Here is a 25,160-nt window from a genome sequence, read left to right as displayed (position 1 = left end):
GACCAGCAAGCTCCAGAGCTGGACACCCCATACCAAACAACTAGCAAGACAAGAACACAACCCCACCCATTAGCAGAGAGGCAGTCTAAAATCATAATAAGTTCACAGACACCCCAAAACACACCACCAGACGTGGTCCTGCCCACCAGAAAGACAAATCCTACCATATCCACCAGAACACAGGAACAGTCCCCTCCACCAGGAAGCTAATACAACGCACTGAACCAACCTTACACACTGGGGGCAGACATCAAAAACAACAGGAACTACGAACCTGCAGCCTGCAAAAAGGAGACGCAAAACACAGTAAGTTAAGCAAAATGAGAAAATAGAGAAATACACAGCAGATGAAGGAGCAAGGTAAAGACCCACCAGACCAAACAATTGAAGAGGAAATAGGTAGTCTACCTGAAAAAGAATTCAGAGTAATGATAGTAAAGATGATCCAAATCTTAGAATGGAGAAAATACAAGAAATGTTAAACAAGGACCTAGAAGAACTAAAGAGCAAACAAACAATGATGAACAACACAATAAATGAAATGAAAAATTCTCTAGAAGGAATCAATACGAGAATAACTGAGGCAGAGGAACAGATAGGTGACCTGGGAGATAAAATAATGGAAATAACTACTGCAGGGCAGAATAAAGAAAAAAGAATGAAAAGAATTGAGGACAGTCTCAGAGACCTCTGGGACAACATTAAATGTGCACGATAATACGAATTATAGGGGTCCCAGAAGACGAAGAGAAAAAGAAAGGGACTGAGAAAATATTTGAAGAGATTATAGTTGAAAACTTCTCTAATATGGGAAAGGAAATAGTCATTCAAGTCCAGGAAGTGCAGAGAGTCCCATATGGGATAAATCCAAGAGGAAACATGCCGAGACACATATTATCCAAACTATCAAAAATTAAGTACAAAGAAAAAATATTAAATGCAGCAAGGGAAAAGCAACCAATAATATACAAGGGAATCCCCATAAGGTTAACAGCTGATCTTTCAGCAGAAGCTCTGCAAGCCAGAAGGGAGTGGCAGGACATAGTTAAAGTAATGAAAGGGAAAAACCTACAACCAAGCTTAGTCAACCCAGAAGGATCTCATTCAGATTCAACAGACAACCTTTACAGACAAGCAAGAGCTAAGAGAATTCAGCACCACCAATCCAGCTTTACAACAAATGTTAAAAGAACTTCTCTAGGCAAAAACACAAGAGAAGGAAAAGACCTACAATAACAAACCCAAAACAATTAAGAAAATGGTAATAGGAACATACATGTGAATAACTACCTTAAATGTAAATGGATTAAATGCTCCAACCAAAAGACATAGACTGGCTGAATGGATACAAACACAAGACCTGTATATATGCTGTCTACAAGAGACCCACTTCAGACCTAGGGACACATACAGACTGAAAGTGAGGGGATGGAAAAAGATATTCCATGCAAAGGGAAATCAAAAGAAGGCGGGAGTAGCAATTATCATATCAGACAAAATAGAGTTTAAAATCAAGACTATTACAAGAGACAAAGAAGGACACTACATAATGATCAATGGATCATTCCAAGAAGAAAAAATAACAATTATAAATATTTATGCACCAAACATAGGAGCACTTCAATACATAAGGCAAATGCTAACAGCCATAAAAGGGGAAATTGACAGTAACACAATCATAGTAGGGGACTTTAACACCCCACTCTCACCAATGGACAGATCATACAAAATGAAAATACATAAGCAAGCTTTAAATGACACATTAAACAAGATGGACTTACTTGATATTTATAGGATATTCCATCCCAAAACAACAGAATACATTTTCTTCTCAAGTGCTCATGGAACATTCTCTAGGATAGATCATAACATGGGTCACAAATCAAGCCCTTGGTAAAGTTAAAGAAATTGAAATTGTAGCAAATATCTTTTCTGAACACAATGCTATAAGACTAGATATCAATTACAGAAAAAAAACTGTAAAAAATACAAACACATAGAAGCTAAATAATACACTACTAAACAACCAAAAGATCACTGGAGAAGTCAAAGAGGAAATCAGAAAATACGTAGAAGCAAATGACAATGAAAACACAATGACCCGCAACCTATGTGATGCAGCAAAAGCAGTTCTAAGAGGGAGGTGGATAGCAATGCTAGCCTACCTAAAGAAACAAGAAACATCTCAAATACACAACCGGACCTTACACCTAAAGGAACTACAGAAAGAAGAACAAACAAAACCCAAAGTTCATACAAGGAAAGAAATCATAAAGATCAGAGCAGAAATAAATGAAATAGAAACAAAGAAAACAATAGCAAAGATCAGTAAAACTAAAAGCTGGTTCTTTGAGAAGATAAACAAAATTAATAAACCATTAGCCAGACTCATTAAGAGAAAGAGGGTGAGGACTCAAATCAATAAAATTAGGAACGAAAAAGGAGAAGTAACAACTGGCACTGCAGAAATACAAAGGATCATGAGAGATTACTACAAGCAACTGTATGCCAATAAAATGGACAGCCTGGAAAAAATGGACAAATTCTTAGAAAAGCACAACCTTCCGAGACTAAAGCAGAAGAAATAGAAAATATAAACGGACCAATCACAGGTACTGAAATTAAAACTGTGATTAAAAATCTTCCAACAAACAGAAGCTCAAGAGCAGATGCTTCACAGGAGAATGCTCTCAAACATTTAGAGACGAGCTAACACCTATCCTTCTCAAACTCTTCCAAAATATAGTAGAGAGAGGAACACTCCCAAACTCCTTCTACAAGGCCACCATCACCCTGATACCAAAAAAAGACAAAGATGTCACAAAAAACAAAAACTATAGGCTAATATCACTCATGAACATAGATGCAAAAATCCTCAACAAAATACCGGCAAACAGAATCCAACAGCACATTAAAAGGAGCATACATCATGATCAAGCGGGGTTTATCCAAGGAATGCAAGGATTCTTCAATATATGCAAATCAATCAATGTGATACACCATATTAACAAATTGAAGGCTAAAAACCATATGATAATCTCAATAGATGCAGAAAAAGCTTTTGAAAAAATGGGTGTTGACCCATTTATGATAAAAACCCTCCAGAAAGTAGGCATAGAGGGAACTTACCTCAATATAATAAAGACCATATATGACAAATCCACAGCCAACATCCTTCTCAATGGTGAAAAACTGAAACCATTTCCACTAAGATCAGGAACAAGACAAGGTTGCCCACACTCACCACTCTTATTCAACATAGTTTTGGAAGTTTTAGCTACAACAATCAGAGAAGAAAAAGAAATAAAAGGAATCCAAATCATAAAAGAAGAAGGAAATCTGTCACTGTTTGCAGATGACATGATACTATATATAGGGAACCCTAGGATGCTACCAGAAAACTACTGCAGCTAATCAATGAATATGGTAAAGTAGCAGGATACAAAATTAATGCACAGAAATATCTTGCATTCCTATACACTTACAACGAACAATCAGAAAGAAAAATTAAGGAAACATACCCATTCTCCATTGCAACAAAAAGAATAAAATATCTAGGAATAAACCTACCTAAGGAGACAAAAGAACTGTATGCAGGAAACTGTAAGACACTGATGAAAGAAATTAAAGATGATACAAACAGATGGAGAGATATAACATCTTCTTGGATTGGAAGAATCAATATTGTAAAAATGACTGTACTACCCAAAACAATCTACATATTCAACACAATCCCTATGAAACTACCAGTGGCATTTTTCACAGAGCTAGAACAAAAAATTTCGCAATTTGTATAGAAACACAAAAGACCCCCAAATAGCCAAAGCAATCTTGAGAAAGAAAAATGGAGCTGGAGAAATCAGGCTCCCTCACTTCAGACTGTACTACAAAGCTACAGTCATCAAGACAGTATGGTTCTAGCACAAAAACAGAAATATAGATCAATGGAACCAGATAGAAAACCCAGAGGTAAACCCACACACATATGGTCGCCTTATCTTTGATAAAGGAGGCAAGAATATACAATGGAGAAAAGAGAGCCTCTTCAATAAGTGGTCCTGGGAAAACTGGACAGTTACATATAAAAGAATGAAATTAGAACACTCCCTAACACCATACACAAAAATAAACTCAAAATGGATTAAAGGCCTAAATGTAATAGCAGACACTATAAAACTCTTAGAAGATAACATAGGCAGAACACTCTATGACATAAATCACAGCAAGATCCTTTTTGACTCACCTCCTAGAGAAAGGGAAATAAAAACGAAAATAAACAAATCAGACCTAAGGAAACTTAAAAGCTTTTGCACAGCAAAGGGAAGCATAAACAATAGAAAAAGACAGCCTTCCGAATGGGAGAAAATATTTGCAAACGAAGCAACTGACAAAGGATTAATCTCCAAAATTTACAAGTAGTTCATGCAGTTCAATATCAAGAAAACAAACAACCCAATCCAAAAATGGGCAGAAGACCTAAATAGACATTTCTCCAAAGAAGATATACAGATTGCCAACAAATACATCAAAGGATGCTCAACATCACTAATCATCAGAGAAATGCAGATCAAAACTACAGTGAGGTATCACCTCACAGCAGTTAGAATGGCCATCATCAAAAAATCTACGAACAATAAATGCTGGAGAGGGTGTGGAGAAAAGGGAACCCTCTTGTGCTGTTGGTGGGAATGTCAATTGATACAGCCACTATGGAGAACAGTTGGAAGTTCCTTAAAACACTAAAAATAGAACTACCATACGACCCAGCAATCCCACTACTGGGCATATACCCTGAGAAAACCATAGTTCAAAAAGAGTCATGTACCACAATGTTCATTGCCGCTCTATTTACAGTAGCCAAGACATGGAAGCAACCGAAGTGTCCATCAACAGATGAATGGATAAAGAAGATGTGGCACATATATACAATGGAATATTACTCAGCCATAAAAAGAAACGAAATTGAGTTATTTGAAGTGAGGTGGATGGACCTAGAGTCTGTTATACAGAGTGAAGTAAGTCAGAAGGAGGAAAACAAATACCGTTTACTAACACACACACACACACACACACACACATATATATATATATGTATATATATGGAATCTAAAAAGGAATAGGACAGGAATAAGGACACAGACATAGAGAATGGACTTGAGGACACGGGGATGGAGAAGGGTAAGCTGGGACAAAGTGAGTGAGTGTCATGTGCATATATATACTACCAAATGTAAATTAGATAGCTAGCTGGAAACAGCTGCATAGCATAGGGAGATCAGCTCGGTGCTTTGTTGCCTCCTAGAGGGGTGGGATATGGTGGGTAGGAGGGATACACAAGAGGGAGGGGATATGGGGATATTTGTATATGTGTAGCTGATTCATTTTGTTATACAGCAGAAACTAACACACCATTGCAAAGCACTTATACTCCAATAAAGATGTTAAACAAAAAAATCAGCAATGTCGGGAAGTTTTTTTTCAACACAGGGCCTTTGCTTTAACTTGGTAGCTCCCTTTTATGGAGTGGTTCCAGTAGCACTGCCTTTTTAGTGATTTGGAGCCTGGTGCATGGAAATAACACATCCCAAGACATAAATAATGTTCAGGTTTGCAATTCTTCCACCTTGCAATTCAGCAAATGGCATCTGTTCACTGCACTCAAAGGGAGCAGGGATCTGATGAACCACAGCTAATGGGTAGCATGTTGACAGTTCAGTTCAGCAAGCTTGTACAAGTGCCACCCTTGGTAAAACCTGTATTAAGGTCTTACCTATATTAAGGAGGAGGGGGGCTACAGAGAAGTTATCAGACATGGTTCTTCAGCCTCCAGCGTATTCTAGTGGCTGAGACCAACACATTCACAAATCCTCTATTGCAAAACTAGTCGATGAGCAGGGATTCCAGCACAGTGCTGCGGAAACCTCAGGGTAGGAAAGAAAAGGATCCCCACTGAAGGAAGACGAGATGTGTCTTGGGAAAGGTGAAAGCTGAGATGAGTCCTGAAAGTGTACAGAAATGTGATGTGAGAGGTAAAACTATTTCAAGTATCTTAAATAATTTGAACCAAGGCCTGGAGGTCAAAGGGTTACTAAAGACTGGGGGCAGAAGATAGAAGCTTTAGTAGAGGAAGAAGTATAACAGAAGATGAGGCTGCAAGATAGAGTTTTGAATGCCTGACCAAAGAATTTGCATTTAATTCTCAATCTACTGGGAAGGCCATTAAAAAGTTCTCCATATTTTTTTTTTTTTAAGGCATGGAAGTAGCATTATCAACCTGTTTATAAACAAAGTAATAATAGCAGCATGTTTAGTGTAGATTAGAGGAAGGGGGGAAACCTAAAAGGTTGTTGACTAGTCTATTGAGGAAAGTAAATAAAAGATGCAGACATCTGATGCTAGAGTGGAATCTTCTTAGTCCAAATATCATTAAATATTCAAATAAAACTTGAATGAATACAAATTTGCAGGAAACTTTTAGAGGTAGCCCCATCTCCCTTTTCTCTTCTATTATTGCTTTATTGGTGAGCATAGGTCATAGATTATTAAAGAAAACCAGACCCCTGGATACTGGCAGCATCAGAAACATCTCCTGTTGTTCCTTATAAGAGAGGTAGAACTGGGAGAAGATATTTTAATTTTGGAGGTATAAAACCTTTATTCAGAAGAAACATTCTTCTTCTCTGGGTCAGGATAGATACCAAACATGCCTTTCCTGACTCCCATGGCAAGGCAAATGACTTTTGCTCTGTAAAATCTCCTGATCACTTGCTATCCAGAGGATGGTACATGGACAAACAGCATCCTTCCTACCTGGGAGGTTATTAAAAATACAGAATCTCAGTCTTTACCTACTTAAACAGTGTTTGCATTTTAACAAGGTTTCCGGGTGATTTCTATGCATATTAAATTTGAGAAGCACCAGCCTATTTTTTTTTTTTTCAGCTAAAAGTTCTCCTACTTTTCTATATTACTTCAGGATTTAGGGCTCATGCATATGGGTTGGGTGGAGGAGAGGAATCCTGGTAGCCATAACCCAGTCTAGTTCTCCTTTCAAGACAAAAACATACAGAGTTTAAGGCAGTGCCTGACACAGAAGGGCTTTGTAAAACATAGCTACTGTTATGGTGGCTCTTTTTGCCTATTATTATTTTTTTTCAGTTGGTTTCTCTTACCTGGACCATTATTTTAATTGCTTCAACCTCTCCAATCACAAGAAATCATAAGAAACACTTCACAGAGCTAAACTGGCAGAAAGGGCTACCAGTTCACCCTGCTCCCATACAGAGACAATAAATACTAAGTTTGCATTGAAATCCAAATAAAGAAATGATCTTTAAGGTACAATATCTAACATTGGCTTGATTATGATCAATTTCCTGTTCTCTTACATCATACAATTTGAATTTGAAAACAGTAATAGCACAAAAAGATAGATTATCTTTGATGTGGGACGAATTCTGGGCCATGACTTGATGGTGTCCTCACTAAGATGCCACTAGGTAATCAAGTCTGACCCATCCTAGGCCAATTGTTTGGGGCTGCTTGAGGCCTAGAAATGATTTGACAGCAGAACATTTGTGTCTAGCAGTCCATCTTAAAGAGCAGAGTGAAGAATAAGACAATCCAGGAGTCAGAGCAATCACTCAGAGTGTCTTTGGAACACTTTCATTGCTGAATTTAAAGAGTCGTGGCTGACAAGTGAGTTTCTCTCTCTCCCTCTTGAAAAATCCCTGTAACTTTAATTGGCATTGACTGTACTCAGTCTTGCACCTTTGCACTTACATACAGGCCTCTTCATGGAGTGGAGTCCATTCTGATTGTGGAGGCTTCTAATCGTGGTCACTGAGTTAGTCCTGAAAAAAATGTTTGCATTCTTGTTCTTGTAAATGGCAGTACAGTTGACCATTGAACAATGCAGCTGTTAGGGGCCCAACCATCAACACAGTCGAGAATCCCCTTCTAATTTATAGTCAGCTCTCCGTACCCACGTTTTTCTGCATCCACAGTTCCACATCCATGGATTCAACCAACCGTGGATCGTGTAGTACTGTAGTATTTCCTATTGAAAAAAATCCTTGTATAAGTGGGCCCATGCAGTTCAAACCATGTTGTTTAAAGGTCAGTTATACTATGTTACTATTGCTATGTTGATACGATGGGAGACAGAAAATGGATAACTACCAGAGAACATTTAACAGTCCAATTGAGGAGCAAAGTGTAAATAAGTAACAGGAGAATAATAAGTCACTTTAATTTTCCACTAGGAAAAAATATGGTAGCATTGATAATTCAGTTAATTCTTCTAAATGTTCTCATCAGCCTCGCCTGTTTAATATCTTGTTACAGGTTCATATTTTTTGCATAGTAGTATCCTTCTAAAATGTAACGTTTACTTAGTAGATAACAAAACAAACGTAAACTATCAGTAAAGTGAGAAAAAAACTTGTTTAAATGCCATGTTATGTAATAAGGTACATAAGAGTTGTGAGAATCTGTTCAGTTATTATGTAAATGATTTTAAAATGGCATTTTTGCTCCTTAAATCTCATATAGTACAGGTATTTACCAATATCTATCATTTGTGTCTTATACAGATTTATAAATTTACATATTTATCCTTTCTGATCAGGGTTTTGTAACATTTCATGCAGTTTTAATTCCTCCAGGTAAATTCCAATAAATTTGTGTTTTGGTTTATTCATAGGCCAATTGAATTGATGTGGATTATGTTTTTAATGATAACAATACAATATAATTTAATCACTCAGTTTCTGGAATCCCATGAATAAAATATAAAAGATGAATTTATTTTGCAAGACATTAATGAGGAGCTTCAGTGCATCTCCTCCTTCTGATACCTTTTAAAAGATATCTAATTATTTTTTACTCATTATTATTATGACAGATGTAAAGTCAGGTCATATGTATTTGCATATGTTTTATTTTTTAATTACATTGAGAGACCACTAAATATTCCTTGAGAGAAAATTCAAAGAAAAGAAGAAAACTAGGTCTGCTTTCAGCTAATCCTACACAGTATATTGAGCTGGCTTTTGAACTTGACCACACTGGCACTGTTATGGATTGTTGGTCTTTCATCTACAGAAATTGATGATGCAAGAGCATATACTTGCTTTCCATTTGCAACATTCTATCCTTGGTTAACCCAAAATGAAGTCAAGAAGACTGAGGTTTTTAAAACCAGCAGTAGCCAAGGAGCATATATGATATCCTGCTCCATTGTGTCAGATTCCACAATCATAGGCATCAAAATAACCTTCTAATGTGTTTTTTTTTTAAATTGGAGTATAATTGCTTTACAGTGTTGTGTTAGTTTCTGCTGCACAGCGAAGTGAATGAGCCATATGCATACACATATCCCCTCCCTCTTGGAACTCCCTCCCTCACCCCCATCCCACCCAACTAGGCCATCACAGAGCACCCAGCTGACCTCCCTGTACAGCAGGTCCCCACTAGCTATCTATTTAACACACGGTAGTGTATTTATGTCAAACCTAATCTCCTAATTCATCCCACCCTCCCCTTCTGCCCCTCTGTGTCCACACGTCCGTTCTCTACGTCTGCCTTTCTATTCCTGCCCTGCAAACAAGGTTCATCTGTACCATTTTTCTAGATTCCACATATATACATTAACATACTATATCTGTTTTCCCTTTCTGACTTACTTCACTCTGTATGACAGACTCTGGGTCCATCTACATCTCAACAAATGACCCCATTTCATTTTTTATGGCTGAGTAATATTCCATTATATATATGTACCACATCTTCTTTATCCATTCATCTGTTGATGGACATTTAGGTTGTTTCCATGTCCTGGCTATTGTGAATAGTGCTGCAATGAACATTGGTATACATGTGTCTTTTTGAATTATGGTTTCTCAGGGTATATGCCCAGTAGTGGGATTGCTGAGTCATATGGTAGTTCTATTTTTAGTTTTTTAAGGAACCTCCATACTGTTCTCCATAGTGGCTGTATCAATTTCCATGCACACCAACAGTGCAAGAGGGTTTCCTTTTCTCCACACCCTCTCCACCATTTATTGTTTGCAGATTTTCTGATGATGACCATTCTGACCAGTGTGAGGTGATACCTCATTGTAGTTTTGATTTGCATTTCTCTATTTTTTATTTTATTTATTTTTTAAATTTATTTATTTATTTTTAGCTGTGTTGGTTCTTCATTGCTGTGTGCGGCTTTCTCTAGTAGTGGCAAGTGGGGGCTACTCAGCTACTCTTTGTTGGGGTGCACAGGCTTCTCATTGCAGTGGCTTCTCTTGTTGCAGAGCGCAGACTCTAGATGCGTCGGCTTCAGTAGTTGTGGCTCACGGGCTCTAGAGGACAGGCTCCGTAGTTGTAACACATGGGCTTATTTGCTCCATGGCATGTGGGATCTTCCCGGACCAGGGATCAAACCCATGTGCCTAGCATCGGCAGGCAGATTCTTTTTGTTTTGTTTTGTTTGTTTTCTTAATTTTTTTATTGAAGTACAGTTTATTTACAATGTTAGTTTCTGCTGTACAGCAAAGTGATTCAGTTACACACACACACACACACACACACACACACACACATATATATATATACCTTCTTTTTTTATATATTCTTTTCCATTACAGTTTATCATAGGATTTTTTTAACATTTTTATTGGAATATAATTGCTTTACAATGGTGTGTTAGTTTCTGCTTTAAAACAAAGTAAATCAGCTATACATATACATATATCCCCATATCTCTTCCCTCTTGCATCTCCCTCCCTCCCACCCTCCCTATCCCACCCCTCTAGGTGGTCACAAAGCACCGAGCTGATCTCCCTGTGCTATGCAGCTGCTTTCCACTAGCTATCGGTTTTACACTTGGTAGTCCATATATGTCCATCCCAGTCTCTCACTTTGTCCCAGCTTACCCCTCCCCCTCCCCATGTGGTCAACTCCATTCTCTAGTAGGTCTGCATCTTTATTCCCCTCCTGCCCCTAGGTTCTTCATGACCTTTTTTTTTTTTTCAGATTCCATATATATGTGTTAGCATATGGTATTTGTTTTTCTCTTTCTTACTTACTTCACTCTGTATGAGAGATACTATGGTCCATCCACCTCTCTACAAATAACTCAATTTCGTTTCTTTTTATGGATGAGTAATATTCCATTGTATATATGTGCCACATCTTCTTTATCCATTCATCTGTCAATGGATGCTTAGGTTGCTTCCATGTCCTGGCTATTGTAAGTAGAGCTGCAATGAACATTGTGGTACATGACTCTTTTTGAATTATGGTTTTCTCAGGGTATAGGCCCAGTAGTGGGATTGCTGGGTCGTATGCTAGTTCTATTTTTAGTTTTTTAAGGAACCTCCATACTATTCTCCATAGTGGCTGTATCAATTGACATTCCCACCAACAGTTCAAGAGGGTTCCCTTTTCTCCACACCCTCTCTAGCATTTATTGTTTGTAGAGTTTTTGATGATGGCCGTTCTCACTGGTGTAAGATGATATCTCATTGCAGTTTTGATCTGCATTTCTCTAATGATTAATGATGTTGAGCATTCTTTCATGTGTTTGTTGGCAATCTGTTTATATTCTTTGGAGAAATGTCTGTTTAGGTCTTCTGCCCATTTTTGGATTGGGTTGTTTGTTTTTTTGTTATTGAGCTGCATGAGCTGCTTATAAATTTTGGAAATTAATCCTTTGTCAGTTGCTTTATTTGCAAATATTTTCTCCCATTCTGAGGGTTGTATTTTCGTCTTGTTTATGGTTTCCTTTGCTGTACAAAAGCCTTTAAGCTTCATTAGGTCTCATTTGTTTATTTTTGTTTTTATTTCCATTTCTCTAGGAGGTGGGTCAAAAAGGATCTTGCTGTTATTTATGTCATAGAGTGTTCTGCCTATGTTTTCCTCTAAGAGTTTTATAGTGTCTGGCCTTACATTTAGGTCTTTAATCCATTTTGAGTTTATTTTTGCATATGGTGTTTGGGAGTGTTCTAATTTCATTCTTTTACATGTAGCTGTCCAGTTTTCCCAGCACCACTTATTGAAGAGACTGTCCTTTCTCCATTGTATATTCTTGCCTCCTTTGTCAAAGATAAGGTGACCATATGTGTGTGCGCTTATCTCTGGGCTTTCTATCCTGTTCCATTGATCTATATTTCTCTTTTTGTGCCAGTACCATACTGTCTTGATTACTGTAGCTTTGTAGTTTAGTCTGAAGTCTGGGAGCCTGATTCCTCCAGCTCCATTTTTCTTTCTCAAGACAGCTTTGGCTATTCAGGGTCTTTTGTGTCTCCATACAAATTTTAAGATTTTTTGTTCTAGTTCTGTAAAAAAAAAAAAATGCCATTGGTAATTTGATAGGGATTGCATTGAATCTGTAGATTGCTTTGGGTAGTAGAGTCATTTTCACAATGTTGATTCTTCCAATCCAAGAACATAGTATATCTCTCCATCTATTTGTATCATCTTTAATTTCTTTCCTCAGTGTTTTATAGTTTTCTGCATACAGGTCTTTTGTCTCCTTAGGTAGGTTTATTCCTAGGTGTTTTATTCTTTTTGTTGCAATGGTAAATAATTCTTATTTAAAGAGAAGGTATTAGCTAACCTTTTTGAGCACTATCTACCAGTTACTTTTTTAAAGTATTTTACAGGGAACAACTTATTTTTCTGGCATAACTGCTCTGTGAAGTAGCTATTACTATTATTACCCTAATTTTCAGATGCGAAAATGGAGGACAGAGAGGCTAGGTAGCTTGCCCAACTAATACATAAGGAAAAATATATAATGAAGGATTTTTGGATTATTCTCAAGGGTTATGTTATCATTGGGTGAATTTTTTTGAATTCACTCAGAAGATACTTATTTAATGCCGACTATGTGCCAGGTACTGTGCTAGGAGCAAGAGACAGAGATATTAACATGATGAATACCTTCACATTGCCAAGCATCTGGATAAACAACCATTGTCCAAATCCACATGTATATTAAATAATTGTTGTATTAATTCAATAATTTATCCCAAGTACCTATTCTCTGCCAGGTGTTGTCTAGCAAGCACTGTGTCAAATATCTGGCTTTTTGACAGAAGTCTGTATTTTATTATAATGTTTCTACCTATTAAATACCCATTAGGCATCTCCTCTACAGCTGTATTGAAATGCCATTGATATTCCCATGCCTCTGCCTACAGAGAGCTTCTGTTACAAGATTTGTAGTGATGAATAAAAGAAGCTAAATACTGAGGAAAGGAAGCTGGAGGACCAGAAACACACCCTTCACTAGTTTATACTTAGTCCTCTATTGGCAGTAGTGAGTTGACTTTTCCCTTGTTCTCTTCTTTCGAAGATGGCTGCATTCTAGAAAACTATTGCCTCCTTGTTTCATAAATACCTTTTTTTGTTTATACACAGATTCAATTTTACAATACATTTCTAAATATCTAGCTTGATTCTAGGAGTAAGTTGACCCTCTTTTTTATTTTAAACTGTTTTATGAATGGTGCGGTTGTCATTGACTCTAAACAATTTCATAACTGAGAGATGTGTACAGATAACCAATGACAAATGCGACTTAATTTGAGTTGAAGTTCTGGACTCTGACAGTTCCCATGGCCACATTAAGAAAGTTGCCATCTTAGGAAAAGAGCAGTTATACTTTGGGACAGACACCTGAGTTCTTAGGTTTAGATAGCGAATATTAATGGAGTAGATTAATAAGGAGTGAGAGCTCTTATCTGAGAATCAGCTTGCTGTGTCATTCACTTAATACCTGGGGTTTCCTTTAAAGCCAAGAGTAATTTACTTTTAAATCTAGTTTTCTATGAAGAAAGACATTCTCTAACAAAACAAAGGCTGTAAGTGAGATCATGCTAATAAAAATGTTGGTGGTCTATAATCTATTTAAACTCCACCATCTTTATTACAATTTATGATGTTTGCAAGTAAATAACCCTTTTGAAAATCATTAGCTATTATCCAAAAGCCTATTGTTAGGGAACTGCAAGTTCAAGTTTTCAAAAACTCTTCCAAAAAATCTCTATATTTATTATCAGATAAAGATGGCTACTCTTTTGAATAAAGAAGACTTCAGATTTCTAGAAAAGTTAAGACAACGCCTGAGCTATGCTATGGTTGATATAGATTCTCAAATTGAGGGTATTGTAGTTCTTTGAAAAATAATTTGCTTCCACTTTTTTGGAGATATGACTTTCTCTCTTTGGAAGAAATGTGGTTTTTTGGAAATCATAAGAGCTAAGAATCAAAGAATTGATGTTCACATCCTCAGTGTTACACTAACTAGTTACATGTCAAAAGACAGAAACTTAAGCAGTTTTCTCATTGGTTTTATTGCTTTTGAAATTGGAGGAGATTCTCTGTGCTGCCTGCCTCCTAGACTCGTAAAGATTCAGCTATCTGGGTGCAAATGTTCTTTGAAGAGATAAATGTGATATACAAATATAACGAATGCTTTTGGGGGGACTTGTGGGGGATGCGTGAGTTTGTAAAATATTGGTATTCACTGGATTTCATTGCATGCTTCCCTGTACAGCATTGTTTGCAATATAATATGTGTTTATTCACTGCAGTTATATGTGTGCTTACTAATTAGAATACGTGTGTTTGTCCCACTCTACCCCATGGATTGAAAGGATCATTATAAAAGAGGTCATGTTTTTATTGTGCAGAGTCCTATCCCCAGCAACTGCACTGACAAGCATAGTAGGTGCTCAATAAGTAATTGTTGGATGAATGGAGCCAGACCCCCTAAATGCACTGTGCATTTGCGGTGTACACTCTGCATTTGTACTTACTGCTTAAAACTGCTGGAAATTATATGTTGTTTTGAATTTTTAGGGCATTTTTGGGGGGGTTTAGATATGCTGCAAAATCAAATTTGGAGATCATGTCTATGAATGTTAAAAAATTAATGACTCACTTCTTCATAATCACTTCTCTTCCGACTTAAAATCCAAATATTTTGTAATTCAGATATTTTGTATTGGCGGGGAAGGGTTTGGTACCATTTAATACTGTACTGATAACTTAAATGATTTTTCTCTTCTTTTGTCTTCTCTTAGAGTACAACCCAGGGTTATGTGATAATGTGATGCTGTTTGAGAGAATGAGGTTCATAATCAGATAAACCTAGGTTCAAGTCCCAACGATACCACTTCCTAGTTACAAGACTTAATATAAGCTGTTAATTTCTCTCAGCCTTTGTTGCCTCATGTGAGCCTAATTATACTTCCCCAATGGGATTATTGTGAGGATTAAAGATAGTAATATACTTAAGGTGCTTGGCGTGATACCTAACACATAATAACCTTTAGCTGTAGCTATTATTGTTTATACAGTTCATTTCCTAAACAGTTATTTTTTTCTATTTTGTTTGTCTTTTTTGTGTGTATCTGTATATGTGTTTGTGTGTTTCCTTTTACAGATGGATATACAACTGATGACATTGAGTTTTACTGGCGTGGGGATGATAATGCAGTAACAGGAGTAACCAAGATTGAACTTCCACAGTTCTCTATTGTAGATTATAAACTTATCACCAAGAAGGTTGTTTTTTCCACAGGTTTGTATCAGGGCAAATAGTTAAGAGAAAAGGGGCTTTATTATATTTTGCCAAAAGGGTTCACTTATATCAGGATCAGGTCCCAGGGAAGGATGGGGACTCTGGAAGACTTAGATCTGCTGAAAATGCTCAGTTCCCCAGCAAGCCCATTTGGAACCCATCCATTTACTTTCAAGAAGGCACCCCCAGCAAAGCAAATGTCTCTCATGTACTATCATAATTCCTTGAAACATACTGAGGACAGCCAGGTCATAGTTCACTCAAGTCTGACCACAGTGAAATTCTCTAAACACAGTAGGGTGGGAGGACTTCACATTTTTCTCAAAGGGTAGGACTTTCTTTACGTAGCCTTACCTACTGTTTTGGAGCTAAAATCTTTTCCAGATGTTGAGATTATCCTGATACATTTACCATTCTTATTCTTCCAGTATTGAGGTCAGACTTGTTTTCATCAGCACAGATTTTTAACAAAAAAGCCCAGGAATGCAGTAATTTGCTCCATACTCATTAAAAGAAAAATAAGTCCACAGGAATATCCCTCTTTATATTTTTCTTATTGAAATGAATTCCCCAAGCACAGAAATAGCTAATACAGTAACTGTAGATTTTGAATTGTCTGCTAAGGACTCAGGCACTTCCTGTCCCTGAAAACTACTTCAAGCAAGAATACAAAATAGCCTCCAGCTTTGCAAAAGAAACAACAGAAACTTTTCTTAGGTTTGAGGTTCTTTGAACCCCCGAGACACTATAGAAATGAGTTTCTACTTAAAATATTTTTACTTTAATATTAATATACTTGCTTCAGTCCAAGAGGGCTAGACAAGGCTTTCAGTTAGTAAGAATATCCCCCCCTCACACACACACACACACACACACACCATTTGTCAATGTGACTCTTTTAGGTTATAAGACTGTATTCTGTTACATATCTCATTTAAAATGTAATTCCCCAGGTCCACACCATCAAAAGACCCAGCTTCAAGAATCTGATCCTTAGTTATATCTCCCACAAACATTGCTCAGGAAAAGTGACTCTCCACCTTTTGGTGGGTCAGGAATCCTTTTAAAACTTTGATGGAAGCAATGAAATTAGAAAAATTACTGCGTACACATGAAAACCTTCACAAAATTTCAGGGATTTGCTGCACTAACTGCAGCCTTGCCACTGATCCTCACCTTAAAATGCATCCTGGGGCTTGTGAAGAGATTTCTTTCCCTATAATCAGAGTGTGCAGCCTTATTCTTATATACATAAATGTACAGGATGGACTTGCTGAGAAACAGTTAAAGGGGGAACCAAGGGACTGTCTCAAATTGTCTTGTCATCACAGTTGCAGAGAATGAGAACGTTTGATTCAGTGTAGGAGGCTGAGGAGGGAAGAGCTGGAATTCTTTCAATTACTGATGAGTGTGGAATATATTTAACACTGAGTAAGTCCTGCTAATTAAAAGCCCTGTTTTCTCAGACCACTTTTGCAGAAGAAAATGCCCTTCACCAGGAGCTAAAATTGAGTTTAGGAAAGATATACAAACTGTTTGTGGGCCTTTAAAGAAAAGTATCCTATAAATATTGATTGATAACGATGATGTTTTAAAATTGTCTTTCTAGGTTCCTATCCCAGGTTGTCCCTCAGCTTTAAGCTTAAGAGAAACATTGGTTACTTTATCCTGCAAACATACATGCCATCTATCTTGATCACTATCCTCTCCTGGGTCTCCTTCTGGATTAATTACGATGCTTCAGCTGCAAGAGTGGCATTAGGTAGGCATCAATCTGACTGCTTGTGGAGTGTGCCTGTGTGTGCGCGTGAGTGCACGTGCACTTTCCTTACCCTCGAATTTGCGATGCGTGACGAGACCGGACTGCGCACATTATAAGAATTTGGCTATGAGACGTTGGGTGATCTGATTCAGCGTTAAATCAGTTAAACACAAATTAAAACTCTTTCATGTCAAAATTAGTTAACTATGTAGCTGTCGGTAATGAAATTAGTCCCATCAGCTTGATATTTTTATTGAAGCATAGTTCATGTAATATTGCTAGATAATTGTTGTTTTTATCTGTGTTTCCTTACCTGGGAAGAGCTCTCTTCCATCTTTTTTTTAATTATTATTCTGAACAAGAAACAAAGAAATGAAATGTGCAACTAATCAATGAGCAGAAAATTCTGAAGTCTTAACTAAGATTTTGGGATAGCATGGCAGAGGGCAGGAGACAACAAAGTAAGAATATTGGGAAATCATCCGTGGCATCACTTATCTTATGCATGACGTTTTTCCATCATGACACCAGAGGAAGAGAATAAATTGTATTTCGTGAACATTTTTATGTTGCTAACTCCAGATATAGTAAATTTATGACCTTTTATGCAATCTTTATTATTCTGAGTTCTGACTAATCCCTTTAAATTTTGAGTTAAGTCCTTCACCAGTATATCTCAATTAAATCATTAATTCCTTAGCAAAGTCATTATTCATACAACAAAAATTTTTTGAGCACCTACTATGTGTCAAACATACTGGGCACTGGAGATAAAGCCAGTGTCCTTCTGGAAGTTATGTTCTAGCAATAAAAGGTAAAAAAGTAAATTTATTTTGCATTTAACATGCAAATTATATAATATGGTAAACCTGTAGAGTGGAAATAAGCAAGGTAAGGGGGTGGGTATACTAGGGGTACAGTTTAGAACAATCAGCGTAGACTTCATTGATTGCCAATGGATAAAGACTTGAAGAAGATCGAGTCACATAAATGTCTGGATGAGAATATTCCAGCTTGATGAAGAGGCCCTCAGGTAGAAACAGGCCAAGCAAGTGAGCAAGGTGGCCTGTAAGGCAGATGCAGAGTGAGTTCAGGAGTAGAGATAATGTCAGGGAGAGGGGACTAAAAGATGATGAAATGGTCCAGGGGCCATAATAAAAGTTTTGCTTTTATTCTGAGTGAAATTAGAGCAACACTGAGCAAAGAACTGACATGATTTCAGATACAAAGGGATAACTTTGGCTGCTGTGTTGAGATTAGATTGTGGTGGTTCAGGGATGGAAGGAGAATTAATTACCTCCTGGACTGAGTCAAGTCCCTTGTGATATATTCTCTTAAAATACTGTAGACCAACCTTGGAGACCAGCCACAGTTATAATTTATATTTATTTGGTTTGTGATGTTCATTTTCCTCATGGTACTGAAGATACCTTGGAGGAAGGTCCATATCTAATTTTGCTTCCATTATATTTGTAGTGTCTCACACAGCGAATGGTGTCCAGTAAATACCTGCTGAATAGAGTAATGAATGGAATTTGTAAATATCCTGTTATTCCAAAATGAAAATCTGTTATCAATTTGATGCCTATTACAGGAATAATACATAAGTTATTTACTTTTTGAAAGAAAATTGTCAAATGTCTTTTATGTGAGCAGTTTATTACTAGGTCAGAAACACCTTAACATGAGATTTAGATAAATAGTAAAATTAGTGTTGTCTGTTTTATAATATACATGTAATATTCATGTCATCCAAGATAAGCTCTAGATGAAATAATGAAAAGTAAAATTGGAAAATGTATCAAAATGTCTAACATAGAAAAGATGTGAGAACTATAAAATACCTAGATCTAAAGTATAACCATATTTTTTTGGCCATGCTCAGAATTGGATGCTCAAATTTATTTTTTCTGTATCTGTTTCATGAGCATATAGAAAAGCAAGGCAAAAATTATCTTATTAGAGAGAAAAAATTAAATCAGAAAACATATGTTCTTAAAAAATAGAATTGAAAATTAACTTTTGGTCTGTGTTATCGGGTAGTGTTTAAGGGCACAGGTTTCTGAGTCAGAGACACCCCAGTTCAAATTTTGACTCTGCAACTTCCCATCTGTGTGATCTTGACCTAGGAGCTCTGTTTTCACATCACTCTTTTCCTACAAAGCTGGACCTTTGTAGGAAACTCAGGGCTCTGGACTCCCACTGCTTTTACCCAGCATATCTCTGTCTATCCCTCCAATTACAGCTTTGGGAAAACTACTCCCCACTGTTGGAGATGTTCCCTCAGCTGGACTAGTGGTAATAACCTGACATAGTGTGGCGTTTCCCATAGAGTCTTGTAATACTTCTATATTATTTATCTGTGCATTATGTGCCTACATTCCCAACCCAGAAACACGAAGGCTAGACAGCTGCTTCTCTGTTACTCTCCACCTCTAGTTTCCATATTTTTTGCAATCATTGTTCATATCATCTGTTTAATGCATTCATTGAGTTCAGTACTTTTACAGTGATTTTAATTTATTTTCCCTTCATCACTTACTTATTCTGAAAAACTCTCAGCTGGTATTCTGCTTCCTGTCTTGCATGCTTACCCTCATGATCGTCCTAAACACAGTTTGTCCCTGATACCTCCCTACTGGAAGCTGGTCAGTAGCCTCACATTGCCTTCAATTTTAAGTTCAAGTTCTGCATTAGGCACTGTGTATGTAACTTTCCATTATGCAGCCCTTAATCTCCACTTTGCTCATCATTCTTCCCATCATATCCTATAATGTACCCACATTGAGTTTCTTGAGATTCTTTTGATGGGCTGTGTACTTTCACCCCCACAAAGCACCCCTTTAAAAAAACTCTCTCGGGCTTCCCTGGTGGCACAGTGGTTAAGAATCTGCCTGCCAATGAAGGGGACACGGGTTCGAGCCCTGGTCCAGGAAGATCCCACAAGCCCGTGCACCACAATTACTGATCCTGTGCTCTAGAGCCCGCGAGGCATAACTACTGAAGCCCGTGCGCCTAGAGCCCGTGCTCCGCAACAAGAGAAGCCACCACAATGAGGAGCCCGCACATGGCAACAGAGGAGCACCTGCTCGCCACAATTAGAGAAAGCCCGTGCATAGCAACAAAGACTGAACACAGCAAAAAATAATAAATAAATAAATTTATTTTAAAAATAAATAAATAAATAAACTCTCTCCACCACCAATGCCCTTAGGTCTACTACCACTTTTGACCTCCAGGTTTTGTTTGCCTGGGTAACTCTGACTCATTCTTCAAGACTCAGCTCCGAAGTCTATATTTCCTGATCTCTTCCCTGCCACATCATGGGCTAAACTAGGATCTTCTCCATATTCTCAACTTTCACCTTACACAGATGTCTATCATAGCATTTAATTCACATCTCTAGCCCCCCACTAGATACATAACTATAAATATAAAAATGTAATTAAAGGAAATGCCCCCCAAATGATTAATGTTTGCTATAAATTAATGATTTATACATATTTCCAGGGCCTATCACAGGGCTGCTATATAATAAGTGCCTGGTATATATTTTGCAGTATCTATAAACAAGTAAAAAAATACAGTTAAACTTTCCAGCTATGATGAAAGCAGAAAGGAAATACAAACACTATTACTCTAACTCTCTCATTTTTTACAGGAATTACAACTGTGCTAACAATGACCACTATCAATACCCACCTCCGGGAAACTCTCCCTAAAATCCCTTATGTGAAGGCCATTGACATGTACCTGATGGGGTGCTTTGTCTTTGTTTTCATGGCCCTTCTGGAATATGCTTTGGTCAACTACATCTTTTTTGGGAGGGGACCTCAACGCCAAAAGAAAGCAGCTGAAAAGGCTGCCAGTGCCAACAATGAGAAGATGCGTCTGGATGTCAACAAGGTAAGTTCAAAGGGCAAAGCCCTCCTTGCTTCTTAAACTCATAGAAGAATGCCTGCAATATAGGTTCATGGCCTTGTTAACAAATGAGAAAACCAAAGCCCAGGGAAGAGATAATTAGTGATGGAGGCACAATTAGGGCCCAAATTTATGGTACAACATTTACATGCCCTTTACCTTAACACTAGGGTGGCCCAAACCATAGTCATCTGAGAACCACCTTTGTGACTTATTCCATATATGAGTATAATATGTACTATTATTTACTTTATGTTTATTTAAATTTACTCACTTTATTTAAATTTATTTTAAAAAAGGAAATTTCATATCACTTAAATCAGTATTACTTGCTGGAAGATAATCTTAAGTATAAATAAAAATGGAACTGTGTTATTAAATTCTAGGTTATACTAGATAAAGGCTCTAGGCCTGAGCTCTGCATTCTCATTGATTTAAAAAGGAAATAAGCATGTACAGACATGTGCTAAAGACCCACCAGCAACAAACTGAGACTGTGTTCTTGAAGTCATCAGATGGATAGAAAAAGAAGTGGAAGGGAAAAAAAGAATAACTTACTTTTTTTAAGTGACAGATAATTACTTAATGCCTTGCACATGTACTACTTAAAATCCTTGAAGCATTTGAGTACAGGAGGCTACCATGTTGCTTAAGTCAGGCATAGCCAAAGAAAAATTCCTACACAGTTGTAAATCTAATTTATTCTTGAAAGCAATGGTTCTCAACTTTGGGTGCTCAATTAAATGACTAGGAAAGCATTAAAAAATACTGAAGCCTGGGTTTCATCCCCAGAAATTCTGATTTGATTGTTCCTGGGGTATGCCTGGGCATCATAATTTTTTTTAATTCTCCAAATATTATTCTTATTTGCATTCAAGATTTAGAATCTCAATTTTGAGGCTTTCGACAATAGTTCCAATAGATCTAGCCATCTTTACTCCCAAAATGTGACTTCACCTGGCTTCCTGTTATATAACTTTCGGCACTGAACAGAATATTTACATATGCATTTTCCCATAGTGCAAATTTAGGCGCTTCAAAATAGACAAAAAAAAGAAGGACTTATTTTAATATCTGCCATAAATAGCGTTTATAAAGTAGTGCATGATGTTGGATTTGGTAAATAGTTCATAGTGATGGAACTAAGAAAATAGTAATACTTTTAAGCTATCTGGGATTGTTAACCATCCAATAATTATTGCATTTACATTTTAATATTTCTAACTTCAATTTAATTCCAAGGGTGGCACACCATAAATAATCCCTGCCATTGAGTTTTATTTGGCGCAAACCCAATGAAAGCTTCTGACTCACTGATATTTTCCATATATCCATAGGTCTGATATTCGATTTTGGACTATTCTCTAATCAAAAGCACTCCTTCCCAGGAGATGATATAATGATGCAAATTTTAAGTATGGCCCTTATAAGCCAGTGAACCACAGGGTCTAGGAAGTTGTCAATCTCTTTTCAGTGCTCCGGGTTTCATTTATTGGAATCTGTTAATAGATTCCAAGGTAGCATTATGACTCTCTCGGGCTGTCAAATAGAGAATGCTTTTTAAACCCATTTTACAATTTTCCTGATAGAGTACCTTTAGTAAAGAAAATGAACAAATAAAACAATCTCCTAGGACAGCAGTTTGAAATGAGTCTCAATAAATTGCCTAAAGCAAAGCTGGCTTAACATCTGATCTCTCTTCACTTTCACCTACCCTATTTTTTCATACCAATTTGCATTTACATAATAAATTTAAGTACCAGAGAGTGGCAGTTTTGTAGCAGACTGAACCTGGAGAGCTTCAGGTAGTTTTAAACTCAATGTACTGAGATGGAGGTAGGGAATGGTTCACTGGGCAGGTACCCCATAGTGATGCAAAACCCATCCATCCTCTTGGCTGAAGTTGGATCCACAATTCAGAGCATAGAATGAGAGAATAAAAAAGATACCAGAATTCTTCTAGTACAGTGGTTCTCAAATCTCAGGCCATTTTGCCACCACGCCCCCCCACCCCCGTCAGAGGATCATTGACAATGTCTGTAGATGTTTTGGATTATCAAAACCAGGAGGAGGGGATTGCCACTGGTATCTAGTGGGTAGAGGCCAGCCGTGCTGCTAAACATCCTACAGTGCATTGGACGGCCTCCCCATAACAATTATCCAGCCCAAAACGTCAGTACTGCTGAGGTTAAAAAACTCTATGCTAGTCCAATCCTCCGGCTTCAAACTTGAGAAAAATGTAAGATACGTGTCCTATTCTTAAAACTCTTTAGCACAAGTGGAGTCTCTTCTTTCTTTGATCAGTGTGCAATAACATCATGGTATCAGGAGTTATCATTTAGCACAGTAATTCTGAACAGATATTTTAGAGTCAGTCCGGTTTGATATTTACCCTCTATTTAGTAGTTGTGTGATAATAGGGGGGAAAAAAAGTCTCTCTGACCCTTTAGTTTCCTCATCTGTAAAATGGAGTTAATTCCTCTCATAAGTTATGAAGTTATGATAAAATGTAGAAAATAGCATAGTCCCCAGTATATGATAAGCACTAGGTAAGTGATAAATATTAACAAAATATTATAAACGATAAACATTATTACTTTTCAAAATAAAATTTACAGTCTCCAGACCTATTGGCGATACTTGCTTGTGCGTTCTGCATGCTCTAGTATGTAGGATGCAGTCCTATCCCTAAAAAAGTATTACCTACAGAGGAATGTTTCACTTTGGAAGTTTTAAAGTCAAAGCAACGAAATCATTTTTCAACAGGTATTCGCTGTAAAATCGATAGCAAGCCAACTATAAACTTCATCAATTATTTCTTAGGCCAGAATACTTAGAGCCATGTTGATTAGATTTTTTAAAGGTAGCCATCTAACATTCCAGGCTCCCTTTTTTTTTTTTTTTTTTAACACAGCATGAAGGGTTAGAGGAGACCCACAGAGGGCTCTGATTGCACAATGCTTTCTTTTGTGTCGGCATCATGAATAATGTCACTCTATTTCTTATCAAGAATGTTCCTTCTTTTTAACTGTAATTTTACAGTTTGTTTTTTTTTTTAAAGATCAGGCACATATAATCAACTAAGTATTGTTGGATGCTCTGGAGCAATCAGTCACTAGGAGAGGGATTGACTTTTTCTGGTTCCATTGATGGTTTCCTAGAGACAGAAGCAGCATGTCATATGGTCTAAAGTGATTTTTAAACTCTTCTCTGTCCTGAGGGCAGGAGGGATGAAAATGGGAAGCCTAGCCAGGTGGGAGCCCACTGTCACTCAAAGGCATGCTTCCACATTTTTCTAATCTCTTCCCTGTATGAAGTTTCCTGTAAATTCTTATTTTAACAAGAGTTATCTGCAGCTCTTAAAACAATTCTTAGTCTGGTGTTTAACTGATGGAAAAACTAAGGCTCTGAAAGAAAGTTAACTATCCAAGGTTGCACAGCAAAGTTAACAAGATTTCTGAGATGATCTAGGTTTTCTAGTCGTTATCCAGTGTACATTCCTCTGTGCAAGCAAGTGAAAAAATAATATAAAATTTAAAAGCTGATTCCAGGTTAGTCTATATATTCAGTTCACATCACCTAAAAAAACCCGTCTGTCTACAGGAGTCCGTAGCTGACAAGCCTTGTTACTTTCACAGTTGTCTCCATGCGACAAATTAAGTTGTTAACTACTAAGATTTTTAAAAATAAACCTCAAAACAGTAAGAGTTCTACTGAATATTTTTCTTCAGTGTTTTCAGGAGTAGCTAAAAAACTACAGTCTCTTTTTCTAGTGTTAGGAAAGCTCTCCTGTTATACCTTGCATTCTTCTATTGTGTGTGTGTGTGTGTGTGTGTTTCCTTATAGGATTTTCTCTTGATCAATTTTCCCACTTTTCTTGTTCATGCCTTC

At 37.1% G+C, this 25,160-nt stretch overlaps 1 protein-coding gene across 6 annotated transcripts in view; it reads left to right on the top strand.

Moving 5' to 3' along the window:
• Positions 1 to 25,160, top strand: part of GABRB2 (gamma-aminobutyric acid type A receptor subunit beta2) — a 388,018-nt gene that overhangs the window by 220,441 nt on the left and 142,417 nt on the right. For all 6 annotated transcript variants that reach the window (XM_060296567.1, XM_060296563.1, XM_060296564.1 and 3 more), the window contains exons 7-9: positions 15,449 to 15,586; positions 17,196 to 17,348; positions 21,010 to 21,254. In XM_060296567.1, the coding sequence (XP_060152550.1) occupies positions 15,449 to 15,586; positions 17,196 to 17,348; positions 21,010 to 21,254 (536 nt within the window). The remainder of the gene's footprint in view (positions 1 to 15,448; positions 15,587 to 17,195; positions 17,349 to 21,009; positions 21,255 to 25,160) is intronic.

The sequence above is a fragment of the Globicephala melas genome, chromosome 3 (genome assembly GCF_963455315.2).
Source record: "Globicephala melas chromosome 3, mGloMel1.2, whole genome shotgun sequence".
In the NCBI taxonomy this organism is placed as follows: domain Eukaryota; kingdom Metazoa; phylum Chordata; class Mammalia; order Artiodactyla; family Delphinidae; genus Globicephala; species Globicephala melas.
Note: the sequence above shows the minus strand (reverse complement) of the source record. Positions and strands in the feature narration are given on the sequence as shown.